The sequence below is a fragment of the Ictalurus punctatus genome, chromosome 5 (assembly GCF_001660625.3).
Source record: "Ictalurus punctatus breed USDA103 chromosome 5, Coco_2.0, whole genome shotgun sequence".
Classification (NCBI taxonomy): domain Eukaryota; kingdom Metazoa; phylum Chordata; class Actinopteri; order Siluriformes; family Ictaluridae; genus Ictalurus; species Ictalurus punctatus.
Genome location: NC_030420.2, coordinates 7,848,579 through 7,874,426, shown reverse-complemented (window position 1 = coordinate 7,874,426; position 25,848 = coordinate 7,848,579). Strand labels below are relative to the sequence as shown.

At 38.8% G+C, this 25,848-nt stretch overlaps 1 protein-coding gene across 1 annotated transcript; it reads left to right on the top strand.

Moving 5' to 3' along the window:
- On the top strand, positions 1–25,084 carry exosc10 (exosome component 10). Its single transcript, XM_017467123.3, has 25 exons — positions 1–165; positions 2,678–2,814; positions 6,034–6,157; positions 6,395–6,496; positions 8,810–8,963; positions 9,532–9,640; positions 9,721–9,796; positions 9,892–10,002; positions 11,105–11,248; positions 11,434–11,624; positions 11,733–11,889; positions 12,414–12,562; positions 12,779–12,829; positions 13,172–13,283; positions 14,705–14,752; positions 14,850–14,925; positions 15,905–16,017; positions 18,098–18,190; positions 18,300–18,368; positions 18,982–19,075; positions 19,171–19,244; positions 19,374–19,596; positions 24,533–24,594; positions 24,719–24,792; positions 24,907–25,084. Exons 1-25 carry the CDS (start codon positions 37–39, stop codon positions 24,935–24,937), a joined length of 2,703 nt encoding a protein of 900 aa, XP_017322612.1. The 5' UTR covers positions 1–36; the 3' UTR covers positions 24,938–25,084.
- Positions 25,085–25,848: the final 764 nt, after the last annotated feature.

Below are 25,848 nucleotides of genomic sequence, written 5' to 3'. Positions count from 1 at the left end.
GCTGTCGCTAATTCTCGCGATATTATATTTGTCAGCATGGCTGCTTCCACGAGCGGCGGTGGCGGCGGCGCTGTTAAAGAAAGTGAAAATTCTGTAAATAAAGACGCAGATACAAAGACAGCAGAGTTTTCCCCAGGTTTTAAAGATGTGGATGCCTTTGTTAAGGTTAGTGGACGGTTCAGTGTTTGGTTATTTTGTTTTAGGCCTGGTTAGAGTGTGCTTTCTTGGTGTGAAAAAAAATCCACACCAACGTGGGAAGCGTTTGCGTTTATGTGAACGAACCCGAAGTTATGAAATTGTGTGTGTGTGTGTGTGTGTGTGTGTGTGTGTGTGTGTGTGTGTGTGTGTGTGTGTGTGTGTGTGTGTGTGTGTGTGTGTGTGTGTGAGTGAGTGAGTGAGTGAGTGAGTGAGTGAGAGAGAGAGAGAGAGAGAGAGAGAGATGATATGACAAAGTGATCCATTATCACTGTGTTTGTATTTCCTGGGCAGCAAGCTCTGAAGCAGAAGCCATAAAAACAATGTCTAACAGATGACTAAAGACCAATCTGTTGTACGCTGCCGTGTATTTGATCAGTATATCACTAGTAGCCTTTTAATGTCGTGATGTTGGTCTTATAAGGAGTAAATTACGTAGGTGTTGTGCTGTTCTAGGAAAATGATCATCGACGGGTTGGCATGTAAAATGAGCTGCTATTGTTCCCATCCCGAAGAGTGGAATATTTTTCAATAAGTGGTTTATTCATCTTACACCACAGCAATTATCCACTGATTTTTATCCATCAAAAAGCACCACGTGTATTTTTATCCGTTTATATTTGCATTTAACAATGTTGCATAGCATCTCCGGGGTGTTCAGTATAACAAAAATATCAGCTGTCTGTTCTACACCAGCCTTATTTTTCCTCGCTCTTGAAATGGATAAGACGAAAAATAAGGTTGTCCTATCACAAAGAACGCGTTCTCCATCCTGAAGACTGTCGCTTGGTGCCAAACTTAGTTATAGCTTTACGTCTTACTGTTACAAAGTGCTGACACTGGAGACTCCTTCCATTAAAGGACATTCTAAGCAGCTTAACGTGGCTTAATGCAGTGGTTTTCAAAGTGGGGGGCGCACGGGGGGCCTCAAAAATTTGGTGTGAAAAATAAATTCCCACTCTCAGAGAAGCATACACACAGTCAATCAATTACTAATGTGATGTAAGATGTAATTATTAATAAAAAGAAGGGGATATATTCAGAAGTCTGTATTTTTAATGTGTTTTAAAGACATCTTGCAAAAGGGGGGCCTCGGTCAAATGTTAATGCCATTTGGGGGCCTTGCCATGGAAAAGTTTGGGAGCCCCTGGTTTAATGGACTCAAACAGCAACCAGGGAAAATTATTTTTTCTTGTGCGTTTTTCTTGTCATAAACTGTCTACAGCTAAGACCGTAATCCAAGTGAAAAGACTATATTTTTACGCTAAGAAAACCGTTATAAAGAAAATACTTAATGTATTAAGAAAGTCAGTACGTTTACATGGACAACAATAATCCAGTATTAACCCGATTAAGACGATACTCTGATTAAGAAACGAGCATGTAAACAGCAATTTTTTTTATTACCTTAATCTGACTAAAGTCATACTCGAAGTAAACACAAATCGAATTAAGACATGTGGAGTATTCCTGTTTTAGTCACATTATTGACGTGTATCATGTGAGTTTTAACCACATTTTGCGACAGGACACGATCACACACGGCAGTGCTCAACAGTTTACGGCAAACAAGAGAGCAAGGCTGTGTCCGAAACCGCGTACTTAACTACTACAGTATATAGTAGGTGAAATACATGTATTTCGGCTACTATGTAGTAGGTAAATATGCGGCTTGGGACGCAACCCACGGCTTCAAGCACTCGTCTATTTGCACGTACAGCATGACAAATAATTAACTGCACTTGAAGCTTTCGTAAAAGTAAAAATAAAAACACCCAAAACTGTATACGGTACCATAACGAAGACGAACTGTATGTCGATACGTGAAATTCTGGAGGAAACGTCGGACAGCGTGGCGTGGGGACGTAATGACGTGTGCCGTTAATCGATCTAAGTTCTATAACGTGTAAAATGGGAACATGAAAGGAATATTCTAATAATAACTCATGTAAACACCTTAATCACAATATTGTCTTATTCAGAATAAGGTCAATGATTAGATTACTGCTGTCCATGTAAATGTAGTCTGTGATATTGGACGAGCAAATTCACTATACACCTTATTAATAAGACATACTATGTTCAGGCAAGTGGATGAACCCAGAATCTGACTTTGGTCCTCCAGTATCACCTGGACGGGGTGCCAATCCATCACGTACACATTCACACACTTATTCATACTCTGTGGACACTTTGGACATCAATCAGCTTACTATGCATATCTTTGGACTGGGGGAGCACCGGGAGAACATGCAAACTCCACACACTCAGGGCAGCGGTGTGAATCGAACCCCCAAACCTGTGAGGTGAACATGCTAACCACTAAGCCACCACGCGCCAGTTTTGGAACGTCCTTTTTTGCTAAATAAACGTGTCCTCACAGGACACTTCACCTTGTCTATGATTATTATATATATATATATATATATATATATATATATATATAGTATACAATACATTTTTCTGTACTTCCTCCTCGCAGTATGGACTCGGCTCTGTCATGGCCGCAACAAAAGCGTCTGCCGGTTTGCCGCAAGCAGGAGACGAATATGACTTTTACCGGAGCTTTCCGGGCTTCCAGAATTTCTGTTCAGTGCAAGGAGGCCGACTGTTAAACTGGTATGTCAGAACGAGTCATTTTCTTGTAATAATATCCACATACAAGTCATTTGCATATTTCTCTTTCTCTGTAATACTGCAGAGTTTACGTTTCTGGATTGCATGGACTCTTCATTTTTCCGTTGCTTTAAACACTCCGTTGCAAATGTTCCTTTCAGGGCTAGAGAATTTTAGTCACTTGATTCTCTAACGTGCATATAATCCCTCTAACAAATGAGTGAGTATTTTATCGAGAGAATTTTCGTATGCCATATTCCCTTTTAATAAATGCCATCGTTGATGTGGCTCAGCAAATAATGCAGGATAACAGGTCAGGCTTTCCCCATGTCAGATTCAGGGTGTGTCATTGTGACATGGTGATTTTAATTGCATTAGAATTATAAATTGTAACCATCTGATGATACAGGTAAGAAACTATTGCATATTTTTCCGCCCTCAGACTGCGTAGGAGTATTTTATTTTGGATATACCTTGATGCTGTTGCCGAAACGAGTAGTATGCGTAATATTAAGCAATCAGAGGCACGAGGGAACATTTATTTAGCTCCTTTTATGTCGGTTCTTGTCTTGTGCTGCTATCAGTGAACTCCTCATTAGGGCTGTGCCATATAGTATCGTTCATGATATACTGTTATAATTCTGTTATAACTCTTCATGATCAGAATTTGTCATCCTGTGATATTGACGATATAGTCAATTACGTGTTTACATGCTGCAATGTGGGCATCTCGGATGTCGTGCAAGAAGAACCATGGCGGAAGGTGGAATTCCAATCCCAGACAAAAACCAAATGTTAAAATGGATCTGACCCAACATAAGACAACATCAACCCAACCCAAATGTGTATAAACAACAGTCCTTAGACATAATGTGCCGTTTCCAATTCCATAAACCCGTATATACAGATGGATCTTGGAGGGACAATCGTGTGTCTGCAGCAGTAGCATTCGGTCAACGACGACTCTATTGGAAAAAAGCTCTGGTTTTCACAGTCGAGGTCCGGGCTTTGCTCCTAACCCTAGAGCAGATAGAGAGTATACGAAAACGGCACTTTTTATTCTGCACGGACTCAAATTCCTCCTTCCAAGCACCTGAATCTTTAACGTCCGAACACCCCGTAATTGGAAGCATGCTACCCAAAGTTGGTTCTTTACAGAGACAGATTTCAACATCGTTTTCCGTTGGATACCAGGCCATATTGAGCTGTGTGGCAACAAATATCCCTCCATCAGATCTCAAACCCATAATAAGCTCGTACATCTTCAAAAAAGTGACAAATGGAATGGGACCAGTGCATTCATAACGGACTACACAAAATCAACCCTGCTATAAATGTAAGACACTTCCCTCATTTCCCTTTTGAATCCAGACACGACCAGACCGTATACACGAGATGGCGTATTGTACACTCAAGACTCACGCATGCATTCCTACTGAACAGTGAAGAGCCTCCAACATGTGATTCCTGTAAAACAAGAACGACTGTTAAGCATATGTTAACGGACTGTCCTGCTCTTAACAATACTAGACAACGCTTTTACTAAAGCGATATGTATTTAGAAGTCTTCCAAAATGTTTCACTGGCTGGAAAAAATCCTAGATTTCTCATCAAATGTTAGTGATGGGTATAGTTTAGTATTCGATGATGGTTGGGTTTTTGGATCAATGTTTGTGTTTGCACGGCTCTCACGACTGTATGCTGATGTGACTTGTGGCCAAAACGATACTGTTGAATGTTGCTATTTTAATTTCGTCATTTATATCATATCACAGTATAGTTTTAAGTCTGTATCGCCCATCCCTACTCCTCATGTTGCTTTCATTTCCTTATGGATGACCTTGATTTTCTTTCCTTATGGATGACCTGAGCACAGAAAAAGCATCATCAGTGAGCGTGGGTGAAAAGGTGCTGTGAATTGCTATTCGAGATGCACACAAGACCTTGGCGAGAGAAGGGAAAGGACATCTCAGTGCTCGAAGAAGTGAACTGCTCACACACTTTTATAAAACCTTTGTGTGTGCACGAGTCATGGAAGTTATTTTTAGCGCTAATCTTTAATGGCCACGGTCACCGTTACTGCTCAGCGTGCTAAAGTCGGCTGACGTCGCTTTCTATACTAAATATACTTAAATGTTTTTTTCAATCTATTTTTTTTAATCAGTTTACTATAGGACCTCCTCTTTATATTTTTGCAACTTCTTTCCAATGATCATTAATCATGATGTCTAGATTGTTGTTGTTCTGCGCCTTCTGTTCATTGTAGGGATGTCACGAGAACCGATACTTTGGTACCAAGTCTGTACCAACATTCTTAAAATGTGACGGTACTTGTTTTTCTGCACTAGCATTGGAATCGATTATAATGGAGGTTGCAATTCTTCCGGACCTGATGGGAGTAGCAAATACGCGCAAGTGTTTGTCAGTCCACATGTGGTAAAGAAGAAGCGGAACGCCTACAAGCACATGGGGAAAAACTACAGAAGATTAGTTTAGCTTAACAAGTTTAGCTCCGCCCTGACTCGTTGAGAGGAAAAGAGAGGAAAGCTAGTATCGGTTTCTGGTGTGCAACCGATGCTATCGTTCATTTCAAACAAAGCGAGGAAACACCTGGAATTTGGCGAAGCACCTGAAAGACGGCTCTAGATTATGTTTGTTTGAGGCAGCTGCCATTGTGGCCGTGAAACCAGCTAATGTTATACTCCATGTAATGTTAGCGATAGCCAGTTATTTGTTAATGATGCTAACACATTGCAGTGTTATAAACTACCTCCGAATGGGCCACCATGCATCGCCATTCAGCCCGTGTCCTGTCAGCAACATGTAGCCTAATGTCACTAATAATTATTCAAATGTTTATGCTTTTAATAAATCTTTTTGGCCTGCCACCATATCAGTGAATTTAAACTAATGCTTGCATCCAGAGTATAAAGTGTGCGCGCACGCCCGTGTTTGTCTGTGTGCGTGTTTGTGCGCGTGTTTTGGAGTGCACTATGCTTATGTCTATAACATTATACGGTATCATCGCATGATGTGGTATCGGTGCATTTTAATGTGTATTATATCATTGTATCCATGGTTTTGTCAATACTATGCAGTATTTTATTTGAAATAGTTCAGAAATGAGGTGTCTGGACTCGAATGTTTGCAATCCACCCTATGCGTGCTGACATTTAAAATTGTAATCTTTAATCATTGTTGGTGCTGTTTGTTTGTGGTCAGTATGAGTCAGCTGATGCAGCACCATGGCTGCAGATCACGCTTGACGGACCGGAGCAAGCTGACTGGCCTGGAGGAGCGCTTTGACATGGTGGTCGACGCCAACGATGCCATCTTGGAGAAAGTGGTACGGGCAACTGTTCACACCTTTCTCTCTCTCTCTCTCTCTCTCTCTCTCTCTCTCTCTCTCTCTCTCTCTCTCTCTCTTTCATTTGCATTGCTTTTTAAAAAAAAAAATTTTTTTAATGCAAATGTGTTGACTGCATTCTGAAAGACATCTCTTCTCATGCTTCAATGCTCATGTTCAAGCCGAGAAATGTTTTTACAAGTATAAACCACTAATTTTGTCTCAAACTCCCATCAGGGGATTTTACTGGACGAGGCTTCCGGAGTGACCCGGTCACAGCCTGTTATGCCTGCAGGCTATCAGCCTCCCAAAATTGTTGTGTCTAGTTGGAATCGCAAGGTGAGTGTGTTGTTTTTATTGTTTTGTAAGCTTAAGTCTTACTCATTGCTAATAATAAACAGAAGTGGGAGCCAGGGAGCAGCTCCATAAAGCAACATAATGGTTTCTCTCTGCAAGTTCTCATTAACATTCTAGTGTTTGGGTATAGGAAGGCCTAAGAGGCCATGCGTTATTATTAGAGATGCACCGATACTAAATTTCTCAGCCGATACCGATTATTCAGAGTGATCTCGGCCGTTACCGATAGTTCTGCCTTTTATGCCTTCTTTTAAATTTAGAATAATTAATTCCACAATTCTGAAGGAAATGCAAATGAAAACTTTATTCTTTCCATTTCAACAAGTTATTTCACAGTAACTGGTCTCATAAACAGAAAATACATTACTCTAATTAACATTAACACATGAACTCAATTCTGAAGATTAAAGTAAGATTTCTTAACTTATTGAATGTTATTCATTCATATTAACAGAATTAAGTGACTGAATTCTAAAAAAAAAACCCCTGTTAGACTTCACATTCACTCACCACAAACAAAAGCATTTCTACTTCATCACTGAACATCAAACTGGTGATATATAATATCAACTTTTTTTATAGATTGACATGAACTGGATATGAAATATACTACTCTAAAAAAATTTTTCTGAGCAACATATACTTTGTCAACTCACCTTCATTTAAGTCTTTTATCAGTGTACTGGCGCTTTAATTCAACGTGAGCAGCTCGGCAAAAAATTTTTGACTCGACAGTGAAACTCCCGCTTCACTGCCGCGGTGTAAAATTTTAGCAGTGCAGAAATTACAGAGATTACAAACTGCAGTTTTGTCGTCATTCCACACAAGAGACATCATCTTTACACACAGCACGAAATCGAGATATTTTTTTTGTCCCTGCCCTCTTTTGATTAACAGGATATTTAATCGGCCCTGATCATCGGTCGTGTTAAACTATCGGCCGAAGGCACGAAAAATTGCCTTAATTTTGCCTTAATTTACTTAATTTTTCTGTGTACTCGACATAATAACGTTGTGATTATTATTCTGGAGGCAGTAAAAACTTGGCGAAATCCCGCCGCATCATGGATGAACAAACTAGTTTTTAATTTGATTAGGGACTCATGCTAGCTGAACATTAGTGTCTGACACTTGATAAATTGACACCCCTCTCTCTTAATAAGGTGATAAAGTCCATCTTTACAGCGGTTAATTATTAAATGTATGATGGCGAAGGCAAAGATGCCAGCTGCATTCTCAAGGTGCGAGATTTTCTCATGATGCAATTACGTCAAGAGATAACATCTTTTTGTTATGCAGCAAACACGAGAAGTCAGGAAGGAAAAAAATAACGATGCATAGTTTCCTCATTGGTCTTTATCCGGGTGCTTTCAGTTTTTCCCCTTTTGACTCTCAGCACATGTTTTTGATGTAATCCTTTGGGAACGAGTGGGGAACGTCGCCCCTTTTTAAAAGGCGCTGCCATTTTTATGGGAAATAAGTTTTTAGTGACATCATGCACTATACCTTTCGACCAGTAATGTGAGGAGTTTGGACAATTAAACCAACACGGAGGACATGGTGTAGGTGAAAGATGAATCATGTTAGTGAGTTAATATCAGGTGATTTACAATGTGTTGAATCAAAACATTTCATTGCCAATATTCCAATATTGAGGTCTAACTAAAGTAACGTAAATATGAAATAGCTTGCTATTTCAGGAACATTGACCACTTTAAGATTCAAGTCACACAAGTTCAGATTTCCTGCCTCCAAAGCCACAGCGAAGGCAAACATCATCATATTAAAGTCAATTTCTATTTAATCTGTATTAATTATATTATGTTCAGTCTAGATGGCAAACTAAGGCTACTTAGGAGGCTGATACCTGTTAGGACTGGTAAAAGTGTCACATTTACCATATGTGTATTTGTTTTGTTTAACAAATACCAAATATGAATTGGTAAATGGTCTGTACTTTATATAGCGCTTTTTCCCAAAGTGCTTTACACTGTGTCTCATTCACCCATTCACACACACACACACACACACACCTACACACTCACACACCAATGGTAGCAGAGCTGCCATGTAAGGCGCTAACTTGCCATCCATCGGGAACAACTTTGGGTTCGGTGTCTTACCCAAGGACACTTCAGTATGTAGAGTCATGTGGGCTCTACTGACTGAGCTAGTTACGTTGTGTGAAATATAAAAGCACTGTTACTTAAGTCTATGGTTTGAGGTTTACTTTTGTGTAGTGTTATTAGTACAGGAGAGAGACATGACCGACATCTTGAAGTTTCTTCCGTACAGGGAGGTGACAGCAACGCCGAGACCTTCCGCCTCCTTCAAGCCAAGAACATTCAGAGGCCGCAGCTAAAGTTTAAGGAGAAAGTCGACAACAGCAACACGCCGTTCATCTCTAGAATCTTCATCAAGCCCAACGCGTTACAGCCACTGGCTCCATGTGAGTTTGAAAAAACCTCCTGAACCTCTAAACCCCTAAATGTTCATGTGTCAAAATGATGTAATGCAGCAATGGAAAAATGGATCTACATTAAATACAGCATCTTGGAAATGCAGACACGCACATGGGTAGGGCATGCCAATGAGATCAGTTGATGACAGTAAGTTAACAGGTGATTATGCGTTTGATTGGTCACAGGGAATTTCTAGCTCCAGCTATGGGCCGAGTGTCGGCTCTAAAATAATGGCAAAATTGCATATGCATCAGTTTACATGATGTCACTGTGCAAAGTATTATGGACTTTGGAAAAGAAATTGACGGATATCGAAACTCTGTAGCATTCTGATACTAAATTTTTTTTAATTGTATAATCAAATACAAATGACAAATTTGAGTCCATCAGTCAGAAATATTGCTCATCTCTGAAACAGAATTCAAAAGTGTGATGTGAATGGTTCAGATGAGTAAATTGGTATATGGTGTTATAATGTCAGCGATTTAACAATAACTGCATTAAATTCAGAAGGAGATGGTGGTTATATATGCAGATGTTTTATGTTATGTGCAGATTTTAGCAACAAACGTGTGCGGAAGGAGAGGCCTGAGGATTCGGATGTCCCTGTAGCACTGGCCGACTTTATCCACCAGCTGAGAACACAAGATCACATGGAAGACATGTAAGTGCTGCTTCACATCTGGATGCTTTATATTTACTAGTGACAAGTTCCGTCCCTTCTGATATCATGGTGTCTTTCAGGTTTTCTCATCCTTACCAGTACGAGCTGGACCACCTGGACATGCCGGAGAGTCTCGAGAGTAAACCTGAACCACAGGTATAAGTGGTTTATGACTGGCGTTTCCCCTCCTGTTTCTGCCAAACTAATCCGAAACGAATCTTTTTCAATTTTGCGCACTTGTGGTCTTGCAGATGTATAAAGCTCTAGCAGAGACGAATTGCCAGTTCATCAACACCTTGGAGGATCTGGCTGCTTTAAACGATAAGCTGAACAAGATGACCGAGTTCGCTGTCGACCTGGAGGTGAGTGAATGAGTGTTAAGTGTTTAAGATCACCTTGCAGATGCAACGGAGAGCATTATGTGCTATAGCAAATAGCAATCACACTGGCAAGGGGAAAAAATATGCAATACCCACATATTTTTTATTTTATTTTTATTTTTATTTTATTTATTTTTTTTGCTATTACTTTTCAAAAGTGACATGCAGAAAACATACCACACTGAAAAGCAAAACATTTGTTGCTTTGCTCTTAGGCGGCGTCATCTCTTTAAAGAAAATCAGTCTACAGGGGGAGTACTTGATACGTTTTAGTAGTAATTCTGAAAAGCTTTCCATCTCTTTAGTAGGTATGAAGAAATGATGCACATCAATTTCCGTCTAAGGTCGGTATTCAGGTTGCAGCCATATTTTGAATATGATGTTTACGAGCGTACAGGCATAGGAATATTCCCGTATACACGCTTGTTGTAAGTATAATGATCTACACATGCGCTTTTCCTTTCCTGCTGTTATTTCCCGGGAGATTCAAGATGCTCCCGTTGTTACCCAGAATTCCTTTCAAACTGAGCATGCGCATATGTCTCCTCTCAGTGGATTTTCTGAATAAGGTGTTTACATGCAACAATTTCCCGATTTAAAACGGGCGTATTCTAGGTGTGGAAATCGGGCAATCGGATTGCGGTGTTTACGTGACTCGATACTAATTAGAATATTGCCAAATTCTGATTAATGTCGGAATACTGATGTGCATGTAAACACAGTCACTGAGCCAGTAAAAGAATGTAAAATTGTTCCTTTATGTGGACAGTAACACCCCCTGGAACATGAGCCTTACAGGACCCTCTCCCAATACAACCATGCCTCTGAGTAGTACGACTTAGGGCTGTGATTGCCTTTCAGTGTGGCGTGCCTGCAACGCACTAATGAAAGTGAACATTCAACATTTAATTCTAAAAAAGCCTATTTTTCAAACATGTGATCAAACAACATGAAAAAGAGAAACGAATTGGAAAGTTTTAGTGGTTGTTTTTCACTCTTCTCTATAACTCTAATCTAAATACTGTAAGGTATTTTTAAAAATGCAGACGTTCTGTTCAGTCTGTTTTTTCTGTCCCTCTCCCAGCACCATTCCTACAGAAGCTTTCTGGGAATCACATGCTTGATGCAGGTCTCCACCAGAGAAGAGGATTTCGTCATCGACGCCCTCGAGCTGCGGAACGAGATGTACATCCTGAACGAGAGCTTCACCAATCCCAGCATTGTGAAGGTGATTTTGCTTATTTGCCCAGAAAGACTGAGGTTGATGTGGAACAAATCAGTTAGCATTACGTTGTAATTTGAATGGAGCATCTTATGATCGCTGAGTAACACTCAGCTTGTGCTATGCCGAAGCTAGCAATTAGTTTGTGTGCTTTTTCTTTTTTTCCTGAACAATTGTTTTTGTTCTTCGAGGTTTTCCATGGCGCCGACTCGGATATTGTGTGGCTGCAGAAAGACTTCGGCCTCTACGTGGTCAACATGTTCGACACTCACCAAGCTGCTCGCTCGCTCAACCTTGGCAGAAACTCCTTAGATCACCTACTCAAAGTCTTCTGCAACGTGGACTCGAATAAACGCTACCAACTTGCCGACTGGAGAATACGGTAAAGCAGAAACGGCTAAGTTTTGGAACAGGCATATCAAAATTCCCTTTATTGCTCCTTGTACATTTGGATAATATTGTATATTCATGTTTGTGTCATGCTGCTCAGACCTTTACCAGAGGAGATGATCAAATATGCCCAGGCTGACACACATTACCTGCTCTATGTGTATGACCGACTAAGAGCGGATCTGTTTGACGCGGCAAACGGACAGCCAGGTCTCGTCCAGGTCGTCTGGTCCAAAAGCAAAGATCTCTGCCTAAAGGTACATCTATATATGTTTATTTTAAGGATAAGGATAATAATCAGGAATAACATTGGTTGTGTTTTAAAAAAAAAAAAAAATATATATATATATATATATATATATATATATATATATATATATATATATACACTACATGTAAAAGAAAGGATGTTGATTTATTTTATAAATATTGGTTATAGAGATGTTAATACCAACTGACAAAAGTGACAATTTTATGGTCACTATGGCGATAAGCCCTGATGGGGCCTTGTGGACAAAACAAATACATATAAAGAAGGGAAGAACTGAAAGACCAGAAATGTGTGTTTTGTGCCAGTGTATAAATTGTATTCATTTAATTCGTTTGTTTTTATACATTTTCAGCATTTTCATTCATTTGTCCGAAAATATTCGGCAACCTTAATATTTGTGTTTTCCTAATACAGAGCATTTGAAAACGAATTTAAACAATTTTGGTGATTTTTTTATTTAGTTATTTATTTTATTTTTTCCACATCGTATTGTTTTTCATATTTCCCCAGAAATACATGAAGCCAATCTTCACTGAGGAATCGTATATGGAGCTGTACAAAAAGCAGAAGAAGAGCTTCAACAGCCAGCAGTTAACTGCCTTCCGTCTCATGTATGCTTGGAGGGATAAACTAGCAAGAGCGGAAGATGAGAGCACTGGGTAATACACAACCCTCTTGACTATACGAGGGAAATTGATGTATTTAATTTCACCAGTGTCTTTATTGAACTTAAGCTCCAGTTTCACTTCACTTGTAAAAACAAAACAGAACGAGTCTGGAGTATTCAGGCGTACCAGGATAGTGAGAGAAAACGTATACGATTCCCAACGTGATTTGATTATAGAGGCTTGTTAACTCATGTTTAAACTTTGCAGGTATGTCCTACCCAACCACATGATGATGAAAGTTGCTGAGGAGTTACCCAGGTAAGTTCTGCCCCTTTCATTGACAGATTTGTTCTTTGTTTCTTATAGCAATAGCTAATAACATTACATCATCGGCTGGGAGAATGTCTGCGCCACACACTGTATGAGCCTCATTTTAAAGAACCATGTTATATTGGCACATTCACAGATTTTGTCAAATTTGACGTTCTGTACTTTTATGTTGAAAACTGTGATAAAGGGTGAGGGTTATTATATAGGAATTTCATACTGCAAATTCCTGTAGTATATTACTTTATGATTTCGTGTCATGGTGTGTGGACTAGCTGCAGTTTGACGACACATCACGTGTGTGTTTTTTTTTTTTTTTTTTTTTTGTTAAAGGGAGCCGCAGGGCATCGTCGCTTGCTGTAACCCCACCCCACCACTGGTGCGCCAGCAGATCAATGAACTCCATCAGCTGATCAAGCAAGCGAGGGAAGTTCCACTGCTGAAGGTGAGCCACCATCTGGATCAGCTTTATTGATTTGTAAAAACCCAGTAATTTCTGTCTGTTCAGTCAAAATGAACAAAAATGTACCATCATGGATATAAATGCTTCATCAGCCTCATAAAGTAAAACTACAATTCAAAAATCAGTTTAGGTCTTGATGATCACATAACCAGATTTAATGGAAAGTCTTTTTAAAGATGTGCCACAGTAATTGACCGTTTCTCAAGTGTTAAACGGAGTGTTGTAATCAGGATTCTTTGCAGCGATGGATTCACAGCCACCACAGCAGTGGTAGCCAGGGTTGGGAGGGTTACTTCAAAAATGTATTCCATTACAGTTACACATTAAAAAATGTAATCATTAACCTAATCCAAGTATCACAGTCTGAAAGTAATCTGATTATTTTTGGATTACTTCAAGGTCACATATGTAAATAAAGTCAAGAGAAAAGCAATATGATCTAAAGTACTTTTCTTTAGAGCTTATTTTAGAGCTTAAAAACATATTCGGTGTTTGGATTTGTTTTAATAAAATAAACAAACAAATAAATACATAAAAAGATCCCTGTCCCTGATGCAGGGTATCGCAAGGGTAATCACAAAAGCATTTCAGAGAACAATTTGTGTTCATTTCTACCAAAATTAACTTTTCACAAAATGCCTTTGCACAAGACAGAACCAGAACGATAATGAAGCAGCTTTCTATAGTGTTATGTAAAAAGATTAATTTCTTTTGTTTTAAATGAAAAGAATTGTAATCCTGATAGTATTCCCATTAAATTTTTTATTTATTTATTTATTTTTTTGCAAAATATACTTGTAATCTGATAACTGTGGGGTTTTTTTTGACGTAACTGTAACGGGTTGCAGTTAGCAGTTTTTTTGCATCCTGATTACATAGCGCTGTGACATGTATTTCCTTACTCCCCAAGCCTGTTGGTAGCTCAATGGTTAAGATGTTGGACTGCTGATCGGACGGTCAAGAGTTCATATCCCCGCACTGCCACTACTAGGCCCTTAACCCTCAACTGTTCAGATGTATAACTGAGATAAATGTAAGTTGCTCTGGATAAGGGCATCTGCCAAATGCCTAAAAGGGCGTATGCCAAATAACTAAACTTGATTTAATATTTGTTCAGCTTGGCAGCTCTAGTATTATTATTTGTATATCTTCTTCAAACACATGTGGTCATGTTAAGTTTACATCATGGTCACTGAGTAATTTGGCTTGGTTTTATAGTTCCTCGGAGATTGGATGTGTTGTTTCTTCAAACATGGGTTTGGAGGAATCTGTGCCGTAAAACTGGCCGATTGGCATTTTTCCAGCATTTTTTTTTTTTTATTCACTGGCAAACTTGGTCATCTTTATTAAAGGATCTTGTAATGATTTTAGAATTTAGAAATTTGAGTGATCTGTCTCCTCAGGCGGAGCTACTGGCAGAAAAGAAGAAATCGCTGACACCTAAACGAAAGGTTTGATCAATTTTTGTTAAACCATGTGCATGCGAATTTCATAAGAATGAGCAAAAAAGGACAGGACTGAATAAGATTGTATTGTGTTGTTTTGCAGTCTGAGTCGACGTTGTTCGGTCCCCATGACTCCTCGCGTGTGGCCGAGAGCGACCTTATGGAGCTCTCTTCCCATGGTAGGTCAAACATGGTTCACTTCACTGAACTAAATATATCATTACTGTTCCTGAAGGCTAAGTTAATTACATATTTCTACCACCGCCATGACCTCGGTGTTCATCCAAGAACAAGCTAATTTATTTTTAATGCCTCCCTAGTGAATAATGGACACGCAGGTAAGTGAACACTGGTCCTCAGGACCGACACTGTCTTGTATGTTTCGTTCTCTCCAACTCCTAGTACGCTTGTTTTCATGTTCAGTGTTCTTCAATGTTCTTGTTGCATGGTTCAGGTGTGTTGGGAACTCATTAGACAGTACAACTGTGTCCCTGAGGACTGTGGTTGGAAAGACTGGTGAAAATGTACATTTGTTTTATTATTCTAAGGCACCGGGGTTGAAACATGCAAGCGAATAAAACCCTGAGCTACAGAATGTGCGTCTGGAAATGACAGCGCTTTATGTCTTAAGCGTAAAAGTTAGTTTTTTTTTTTTTTTTTAGATCTTTCACAGCTTAATTACAGCTTAATTTCGAAGTCCTTTGGTTCTCCCTGAAGCAGACATAAGGGTTTGTGACTTGAATCGGATGCATTTAATTCAAATTATAGTAGCTAAAATAAGCAGGCATATAAATAATGTGTTGGAAATGAAATATTGTCTACATGTAAATAAACGCCTAAAATTTGAATAAATTATGGTTATTAATTACACCCCTGCTGGTCCTTTTCACAGTTGATTCAGATCCCCAATGAGCAAGATAGAGGTGACAACAGTGGAAAAACCTTGAGAGGAGCCAAACTCGAAAGAGAAGGCATCTTCTGAGTGACACCGGATAACGTTATAAATCATTACAATATAAAGTTGTAGGAGAGTATAGACACAGGGCGTGCCTGTACTTGTTTAAACACATTAGAATGCCTTGCAGCAGGTGTACTGTAACGCTAAACAGGCAGTTCATTTTGAAACTACTGAACTTCTAACTGTGATCTTTTCATTAGAAACCCCGACCAAACCTGGAGTCCTTTTCTCAGAGGAAGATGATGCACATCTTAGTGATGACCTGAAGTCTCTGAATGGCCTCGTAGCTTGTGCAAAAATCTCCCTCTTTGGGGTAAGACATTTTATAAATGCACTCATCATCCACACCTGCGCATTCATACAGTTATGCAGTCATGTGGGAACAGTGCAATGCATAAAATCATATCAAGACTACAGGGAAAGCTGTGATATCCCAAATTTGATCATGGCATGGCTGCTGGGGTCAGACGGGTCGGCTGGTCAGGATAGCCATTTCTGTTGGATAATCTATCGTCCCAGAAATAATTGCGATAAACGATATATTTGTCATTTTAAGACCATTTTATGCCACTGATATAATGACGATATAATACCATATTAATACAAGTACACCCTTTCAAAAAGCAGTGAACTTTTAATTCTTAAGAATATTCACAGATTGGAATATAATATCGTGAAGTCTTTATGCTTTAGTTCTTCATTGTCCGTGTTTAAATGCGTTGTTATGGAAAGAGTATATTCACAACATGACTTACCACTCTACCTAGCGCCTTACTTAAGCTTAAGTTCACGTCATTTTTGTGCAGTAGAAAATTGTAATATTACGTTTACGTTGTGTAAGTGTCTGATTAATCACAATTGTATAGGATGCGTCCGAGGGAGTTAATTAACCTGCTAGTAAAGTGCTTCAGATTACTGCTGTTCATTTACTGTTCAGGTTCAGCTCTTTTATTTGAAACACTAGAACTATTCTTTCTAGATTTTTCTTTTTCAAAAAAACATCCTTAGTGCAGTGGTTTTCAAAGTGGGGGCCACCAGGGGGCGCCTGGGGGGCCTCAACAATTTGGTGTGAAAAATAAATTCTCACTCTCAGACAACGACACGCGCACACAATCAATTCCTAATGTCATGTAATGTAAAGATGTAAGATGCAGTTATTAATAAAAAAGAGGGATATATTCCGAAGTCTGTATTTTTAATGTGTTTTAAAGAAATCTTGCAAAAGGGGGGCCTCGGTCAAAAGTTAATGCCATTTGGGGGGCCTTGCCCTGGAAAAGTTTGGGAACCACTGCCTTAGTGCATCGTTAATATCTTGCATGTCATTTTTTTCAGCAGTGTATTTTAATTAAAATCGGTGCCAGTGCCTGGTACACATCTTCAATTCAAATGCATTCCATTTTTGCATTGAAGTGTGCACTTTTATCTTGCATTCGAGAAATATTTTTATCTTAATTTCGACGAGGTCATGTCCATATATTGTACGATAAGTCGGTAACGTAATTATCGTGACAGGCCAACAGACGAGTTAGTTTGAGTATTTCAGAAAATGGTGATAGCCTCGGATTTTCACGTACAACACTCTTTACAACTGTGGTGAGCAGAAAAGCATCTCGGCATGCACCACACATCAAACCTTGAGGTGGATGGGCTACAACAGCAGAAAACCACATTGGGTTCCACTTCTGTCAGACAAGAACAGGAATCATGAGAATAGGCTCACCCAAACTGGAGTGAATAAAACAGTTGAAGAGTAAACGGAAATCACCTGGTCTTTTTCTAGTTTTAAACTGTCCAGTTTGGGTGAGTCTGTGCCTATGATAGCTCACCGAAACTGAACATTGGAAGAATGGGAAAAAGTCCAGGCAGTGTTTTTCATATTTAAATGAATTGAAGCTCTTGACCCGTATCTGCATGATTTTTATGACGTGTGGTTACCTGAGTTAGATAATTAATGAGCAAGTGTTCCAAATAAAGTGGACGGTGAGTTATTCAGCCAAAACTGATCATTAGACATGTGGTTTCTACTAAAAAAAAAAACTTCTATGGCCACTAAAAGCACTAAATTAACAGAGGTCACTGCAATTCATTCATTTGCAGCATCAAATTTAATATCAGCTAAAAAAAAAAACCCTTATCTTACAAAATCATTAATTATAGTATCATTAATGTTGGGACATTTTCCTACTCTACATGAACTACATCTTACTTGTCTTTACCCAGAGTGACCATCGGCATAAAAAAAACTGCGTGAACCTGAATGTTTTTTTCCATCAAGAGCATATCCCTGGTTCAACTTTAACTAGCACATTGCAATGACTAGAAAATGTTTTTAGTTTTCTGTGTTCCATGTTAATGAATATCTGCGCACCTTCCTTTCGCTGCTTACGTTACAGGAGGAAGAGGAGGTCCGTGAATCCGCTCACTTCACCGTGGCCCAGCAGAAAGCTCGCAGCATCATGGAGTCTTTTGAAAACCCTTTCAGAATGGTGCGATGCATGTAATTGTCATATGCAGTCATGAGCTGTCCAACTGAATGCCTTATCTTGAGATTTACATTGTACACTAACGGATTTACTTGTATCCTTCTTTTTATAGTATTTACCTTCAAAAGATATACACATCTCCAAAAATGCGAAATACGACCCTTCGTCCAAGATTTACGAGGTAAATCTCAATCCTCGGGCACAAAGATGCACCTTGTACAGGCTGCAGAAATTGATTTTTAAAAATGAAAAACAAAAATGGCTGACGTGCTGAAATCAGTTGGATTTTGTAAAACGGATTGAAACGAAACGTCATGGTCTGTACAATGCAGCTGTTGTCCACAAATAAGATATCAGAAAACTATTTAAAACGTGACGTCAATGCTAAAAGCCTTCTGGTACGTCAAAGCCATATTGGGAACAAAACATTTTAAAAGAGCTACAAATAAATGTAGAAAAGGAAAAAATGGGGCTTAAGAGTGCTCCTCGATTGCCGGTTGTTTTGTTTTGTCCCCCTTTCAGATTTTTAGGACTGACTCATCAGGCTTAGTCATATCCAGTGTCAAGGGAAAAGAGCAAAATGCAATTTCTAGGGTTACTTTTTGGGAAATTATAGTAGTTTGTTTTTTGTTTTTGATTTTAAAACCTTTTAAAACAACTTGAATGAATACTTAATCTAAAAGCAGTAATAGCAGATACGAGCCATTTAGGATTACCTAATAGTCATGCACTACATTTGAAGACTTTGTTCCATTAATATTTAACCCTTTCCCCCCGCTTCTTGTCTAAAACAGATCAGTAATCGGTGGAAGCTGCAGAGTACTGAACAGCAGCAGAAGGAGACTCAGGCTAAACAGCAAGCGAAGGAGCAGGCAAAGAAAACTAAAGGTACCTTCCCCTGCATTACATGCATTCTTATTTCATAATAGCTATTCTGTATTAGTGTGTCCTCTGTGCTGGATGCAATCTGCCCTTTCTTTCAGAGGAGCGTAAAAAAGCCAAACAGAGCTATCAGGAGTCCCTGCAGAATGTCACTACAGTCAGACAGCAGGTCCTGGTAAGCAGCTCTGAGCTCTGTTTTTAAAAAAAAAAAAAAAAAAAAAAAAAGAGTTTATGCTTGGATTTACTTTTTTGTCTCACCTCAGACCATCATTTCCATCTCATCATTTCCACACTGTGTCATTAGGAAGCAAAGCATGGAGGACAGAAGAGAGAGAGGGTTACGAGTGAAGAGGGCGAAGAAACTTGCAAGCCGAAGAAGAAAACGTTGAAAACTGGGAAGTCCAGCGCCGCTTCTCCTGCGACTTCTAAAGCAAGCCAGCAAAAAGAGTCTGAAGATCCTCAACAGGCCCCGTCTGCTACCTTCACACCTTACAACTACAGCCAGACTGATTTCAAACTGTTTGCAGGTACGATGGTTTTCCGGCTCTGGACACTGCTTGTAATTTATCAACGTCCCCTTTTCTACATCGCAAGCCACTTGCAGCATAATGGGAGGAAGATGTAGTGGGAATGGGTTTCATCACTCACTTGATGTTGCTTTCGGCATTATAGTTGAAGGAATATCTTTTCTTTATCCGAGAACTAGGTAATGCTAGCTGTTATCGACAGACGGAACCGTTATCATCAGACGGCGTTATAAAGTACTGTTTTTGGCATCGCTCCTGTTTACTGGTGTGAAAAGAATCTAGATTTTCATTACTCTACTTTAAAGTGAGGACTAAAGTGGTCTTTGTTGTGGCGGTGATGATTCCGCTGAGGTAAATTGGCGAGGGGAAGGTGAAGTTTATAAGGACATCAAGATTGGACAGTATTGGAACATAGCCTGGAAATTTGTATTATTAGTGGATGCACTTTTCATTATTTTACGCTTGTGCAATATTGTTTTTTCACCACTTGCGAATTACATGGGGCAATAAATGATTTAATTGCCTTTAACCAGAGTCTGAAGTCTAAAAAGACTGGAAAATGATTATATATAGCATTTTAGGAGAGTAAAGGAGGAGTGTAATAATATCCCAGCAATGGCAATCTCAAAAACTTAAATGGGTGGTAGATTTTAATGTGATTTGCTGGCAAGATACAAGTATTTAACCAGTTTCTAATTATCACCACCAATCATCATCATTTTTTATACTGGGGTTTTTTTTTTTTTAGTTTTTTTTTTTTTTTTTAGCTAAAATGTTTTGGGTGACATCCTTAGTAAATCTAGTTAACGGGCATTAACTATGTACTTGTGAAACACACAACTGTAGATTTTATTTCACATGAATGAACTCAAAACATTCTGTAACGGAAAGGAAGTGTCTGGAAGTCCGAGGGCATGTAAGACTGTGGGAAGGGGCGGTGTCAGTTAATATAGTAGTTATTCCAGATTTAGGCCATAACGTGAACTAGGAAACAGTGGCTAGAAAGTGATTTTTGTTCCCACACCTGGGCACTACTTTTTTTCTTTTTTTTTAATGCATTTCTGCATAGATAACACCCTTACGGACTTTATGTTAAAAGTTCGCCGCAAAATATCCTGCAGTTTTTTTCATCACAATCCATAAATGTGAATAATTTGGAATTTAAAAAAACTAAAATCTTATGCTGCTGGTTTTGCTTGTAACTTTATATTCATTTTAGCAACGCGAAATATCTCTCAAACTGAAATTTATACATGAACCTAAACATTTGAGACCGGTATTGGTGGAGTAGTATACTCAAATGTGAATGTCGACCATGAAATAAGGCAAATTTGAAGAAGATGCGCTTCAATTTCACGGATTGGCACCAAGCAAAATTAAACGTACATATTGTGAATTTAGCAAAACTGAAGTTTTATACGTCAATTTTCTGTAGGCACTGTGTAATAACAGAAAGAAAGAAAAAAAGTACACTGTGGCCCAAGTTGGCTGAAATCACTCTGAAATGATACCCCCTACCCCCAGTAATTTTGAATAATGCCAAATTATTCAATAATGCCATTCGTTACAGCTCAAAATCGGCCAAAAATATGACACAGCGCGTCTTTACTCGTCAGGAGTAAAGACATCCTTATCACTATCATCAGAGCTATAAACCCATGTAGCTCTTTCCTCTGTTTCCTGGGAAACGTTTGCACAATTTTGGCACCGACATAAATCAGGTATTGGTGCATTAGTTTGTAAACCCTCCATTATAGTCATAAAGTGACACAGGTCTCGATGGTGCATTAGTTTGTAAACCCTCCATTACAGTCACACAGTGACACAGGTCTCCATGTGCTATGTACAAACTTAAGTACTTGCCCATAGCAGTAAGATCAGCATCTTGCCACACAACATGGAGAAATCTGTGCCTATTTGTTTGTTCCATCAGAAACTTTTTCCATTGTGTTGGTGTCTTCTGATCCCGTCCATAAATTTTCACCAGTTGTGTACAACCACCAGCTCTATGTGACAGTTCTAGATTTTCAATACTCATTTTCCGGATACTGGTCAATCACAAAGTCCATCAGTGTACAGTTGTGCTTCAGAGCAAGCTTGACTGTGTACTGCAGCATGGTCTCAGTGAGCTCTCTGAAGGTATGTTGTATGGAATGGCTGCTATGCTGTGGAAGAGAATGGCTCCGTGTGCCGGAACTTTTGTCAGCTAAACAGTCTCCACCTTTGGTTTCCAAAAATCCATAAGAGCTGATTTGTTTTTTTAGTAAGTGAACCATCAGCACTAGCTAAAGGATATGACACCGTTCCCAAGAACAGAATTTCCCGCAGGTCTATCTTTCTACTTTGACCTATGACGAGTAATCTGGAGAAAAATATCTTGTCGGTACGCAGAATCACTTCCTTGCCTGCTGCAGATTTCTTCGTTTTCTTTGCTTGGTCACTGAAGGTCTTTAATTTTTGTGTTTTGATGGGAGCGAATATGTCAACTGATGGTGAGAACAGTCATTGGTCCATAAACTCTTTGACAGCATTTTCCCCCTTTTCTGGAGCTGCGAGCAAATCCCTCATGATTTCTTCAGCTGCAGCTGTCCCAGAGCTAAGACACACAATGTCATCTTGGTTTGTGTCAAAAGGATTCAGCATGGAATCTAGGGTGGAAATTTCATCAGCATGAATTTGTGTGCTGTCAAGGTCTTTTCGTTTCCTTATATCGGGATTTACTTGCCATTGCCTCACATTGTCTTGCTATGGCAGCCCTTTCATGTTGTGAGAATATCCAGCGATATACTGCAGCTCGATGCAGGTAACCCTGTCCAACCACCCTTTGTCTTGGAATCTCTATTGCATGTTTGCTCAATGGCCTGATCACAAGCAATCGAGGCAAATCCATGGACTCTTTGATGTTGAACAGTCCAGTGCCCTTGAATACTGAGCTCACTGTGGCAAGAAGGATGTGTGAGGGGCAAATTGACCATTTTCCAGCCAGTATGAAGGTAAATACCTAGCATAATTTACATCGTCATACGCAAAAAGCCATGCCATCATCAAGCGCGCTATTGACAGATGAGAAGGAGTATCTGTACTATGTCGATATACAAACTCCAGAAGGCAAAAGTTGGGTTTTCTGCACTATTTCTCCTTCTTCTTCTTCTTCTTCTTCTTCTTCTTCTTCTTCTCCTCACAAAGTCACGAAAACACACGCGAGAAGCGACACGGATATATAAGGTGAAAACCACACACGAAACAGTTGTTTTATTTGAAGATGAACGCAGGACAGAAACGAGCAGTGCGATGAATTGTGCTGAAGAAACCACAGAAAGGAAAAGACACAAGAAAGGAAGGGTTTCCCTTCCTCACGCTGACCTCACCCCATGCCTTGCTCTCACTGGCTGTAGCTCGTCGCCACAATCACTGCCAGTGATCACACTTTTCCCACCACAGGATGTGGAGTTGCCCAGATATTTAGCATGCCAAATATGTCTGGTGTCTGCGAGCCACTTTGATGCATCGTTTAGAAGGTCATACATGATCACACGATCGACTGCTGATTGGCGAGCGCAGATTGTTCACTGATTTGCCTCCGACCAAAGGGTTTTTGTCGTCGAGCTCGGCAACTTGCAAATCGGGCTTTAAGTCGTGTAATATGAACTAGGCTTAACAGGACTTGTGGTAACGCACCTCCAGAGACACACAGACTTTGTCTCGAATATGCACAAGAATGCTAGTGTCTTCTTTCATCTAAGCAGCTTTCAGCAACTGGTCTGTAAATAAATAAATAAATAACTATAATGAAATGAACTTGTAAATAAAAACCATTCAGTAAAACTGTGTTCTGGCTGTAGCTGTATGCAAAACAATGCAAATCTGACTGACTGTACAATAAATATTAAATAAATTATGTAATTGAAATTTCACCATGGTACCAGCATATGGCATAAAACTTCATAGTTCAAGTGTGTGTGTGTGTGTGTGTGTGTGTGTGTGTGTGTGTGTGTGTGTGTGTGTGTGTGCACTTTGTTTTTACCTACCTACTGAACATTTCTGCCTGTGAAAGATGGTCCTGGCATTTTCCTGCCACAGTAATGTACTTGTCCGCTTTCTTTCTTTCTTTCTTTCTTTCTTATTAGTGTACTACACTGTTAAATTGTGGAGCTTGTAAATGGAGACGATATAATTTTTCAGATACTTCAAACTGACTGTCCCTCAGTGGTGGAATGAACGTCCAACTTCAATCCGGACAGCAGAATCAGTCACTATCGTTTTATTAATAAATAAATAAATAAATAATAAAAAAAAAACTGCTAAAGAACCACCTCTTCTGTGAACACTTAACTAACCCCTAACTTGTCCCCACTCAAAAAAAAAAAATCTACACACATACTGCCCTTACACCTCTACTCTGTGCACTTTGCTCCTCTAGCGCTCAATTAAAAATCTTGTATGGTAGCACAGTTTGTGTATCAAACTTGATATATCGCTTTGCATGTATTTCCTCATTTGTAAGTCACTTTTATTAAAAGCGTCTGCTAAATGAATAAATGAAATAAATTCTATCGCACAAGATCTCATGGTTTGATATATTTTTTTTAGGCAGTTCAGTAATGAGGCAGGAAGAAAAATATTCAAAGGTTGGACAAAACTTAAATTCTGGGTTGAGTTTGATGTAAGCACAGAGATGATTTCACATTGCACACAGCCTCAGAAATTTAATTTCCTAATTCATTATAAAATCTGACCATTAGCAGTCTGGTTGCCATGCAAGTTTTTTCTAGTTACTTTCTTCTTCCCACCTCCACTGTATTACAACTGGAACAGTGGTGCAATTTTTTTTTTTTTCTTTAAACGGTTCCTTTGTTCATCAGACGGTTCTTTTTTATTATTATTTATTTTATTTTTTTAACACACACTTGTCACTAACGTTTATTCTGTTCTTTAGGTAAACCCAAAGACTCCACGCAGTTCGATCCAAACAGACAGGCGTATGAGCATAAACGAAAGGTAATAATAATCTCCATGTGAGCTGGACTCTGATGTATTGTAAATTGTTTCAGTTGATTTGTAGTTAATCAATTGGGGATGATCACTGATGATGTGTTTTTTTTTGTTTTTTTCCCCCCCTCAGAAAAAGCTTAAAGGAAATAAGCCAAGTGCTGCTGGAGGCCGGAGCATGTCCTACCTGCCTGCAAAATCTGACAGGTATTGAAATGCATACCTTATTGTTTGCCAGCCTTCCTCCTTGTTTTTATAATGAGTTTCATAGCTTGTGCTCTGTCTTTACATTTCACGTTTGTCTTATATTTTCATTTTCAGAGGATTTCGTCACAACTGGCCCAAGAGATAAGAATCTCTACGGTTTTGTTTTTGTTTTTTAAATGTGGGTCATTTTATCTATATATTTATATATAGCACATTTGGGGGAAATGATACACAATGCTGTATACAAATTCTGGAAGACCTTTCATTAAAATGAACCTTCTAAATATTGGTTTCTTTTGAGTGATTTTGGCTTTTTTTTTTGCTACCTACAAAACATGTGGAAGTGTCCTAATAAACATACAACAAGGACCAAATTTAATGTTAAGTGTGATTAGTGGTGCATCTTCTGGAATTATTCCTAAAATAAAGCATCACAGTGAGAGCTGTTTATGAATGAAGAATTATTTCGGAAGTGAGTAAATTAATGAAGATTAATTGAAGATTTAGACTCTGAGTCAAAGCAGATACGTTTTACAAGATTCTCTATAGTTGTATCTATCAGTATATCTTTGGGAAGAAATGTTTAGGCTATTTTGAAAGTTTCTGTGCTTTTCATCTGCCTAATATAGATTTCTATAAAGTAAATAATATCAGGATTATTGCCATCTGGTTAATTTAGGGGTTGGCAATCTTTTTGCACCAAGAATAATGAACAGTTCCATTGTGATTTAATCATCATTTATTATTATTATTATTATTATTATTATTATAATCAAACACCTGTATGATGTACCAGGCTTATTTATATTATATTATATTATATATTATATTATATTATATTATATTATATTATATTATATTATTATATTATATTTATTTTTTGGAGACATTTGAGCTTATCTCTGAATGTTGTTTTAGTGTGATTGACATCATTTTAAAGCCATCCTGTATCTGTAACAAGTCAATTAAGTTGTAAAAGCTATAATAAAAATGACAACTAAAAGTGTATATAGTGTAATGTTCATTGTAGTTATACCACAGCACTGTTTAATCCTT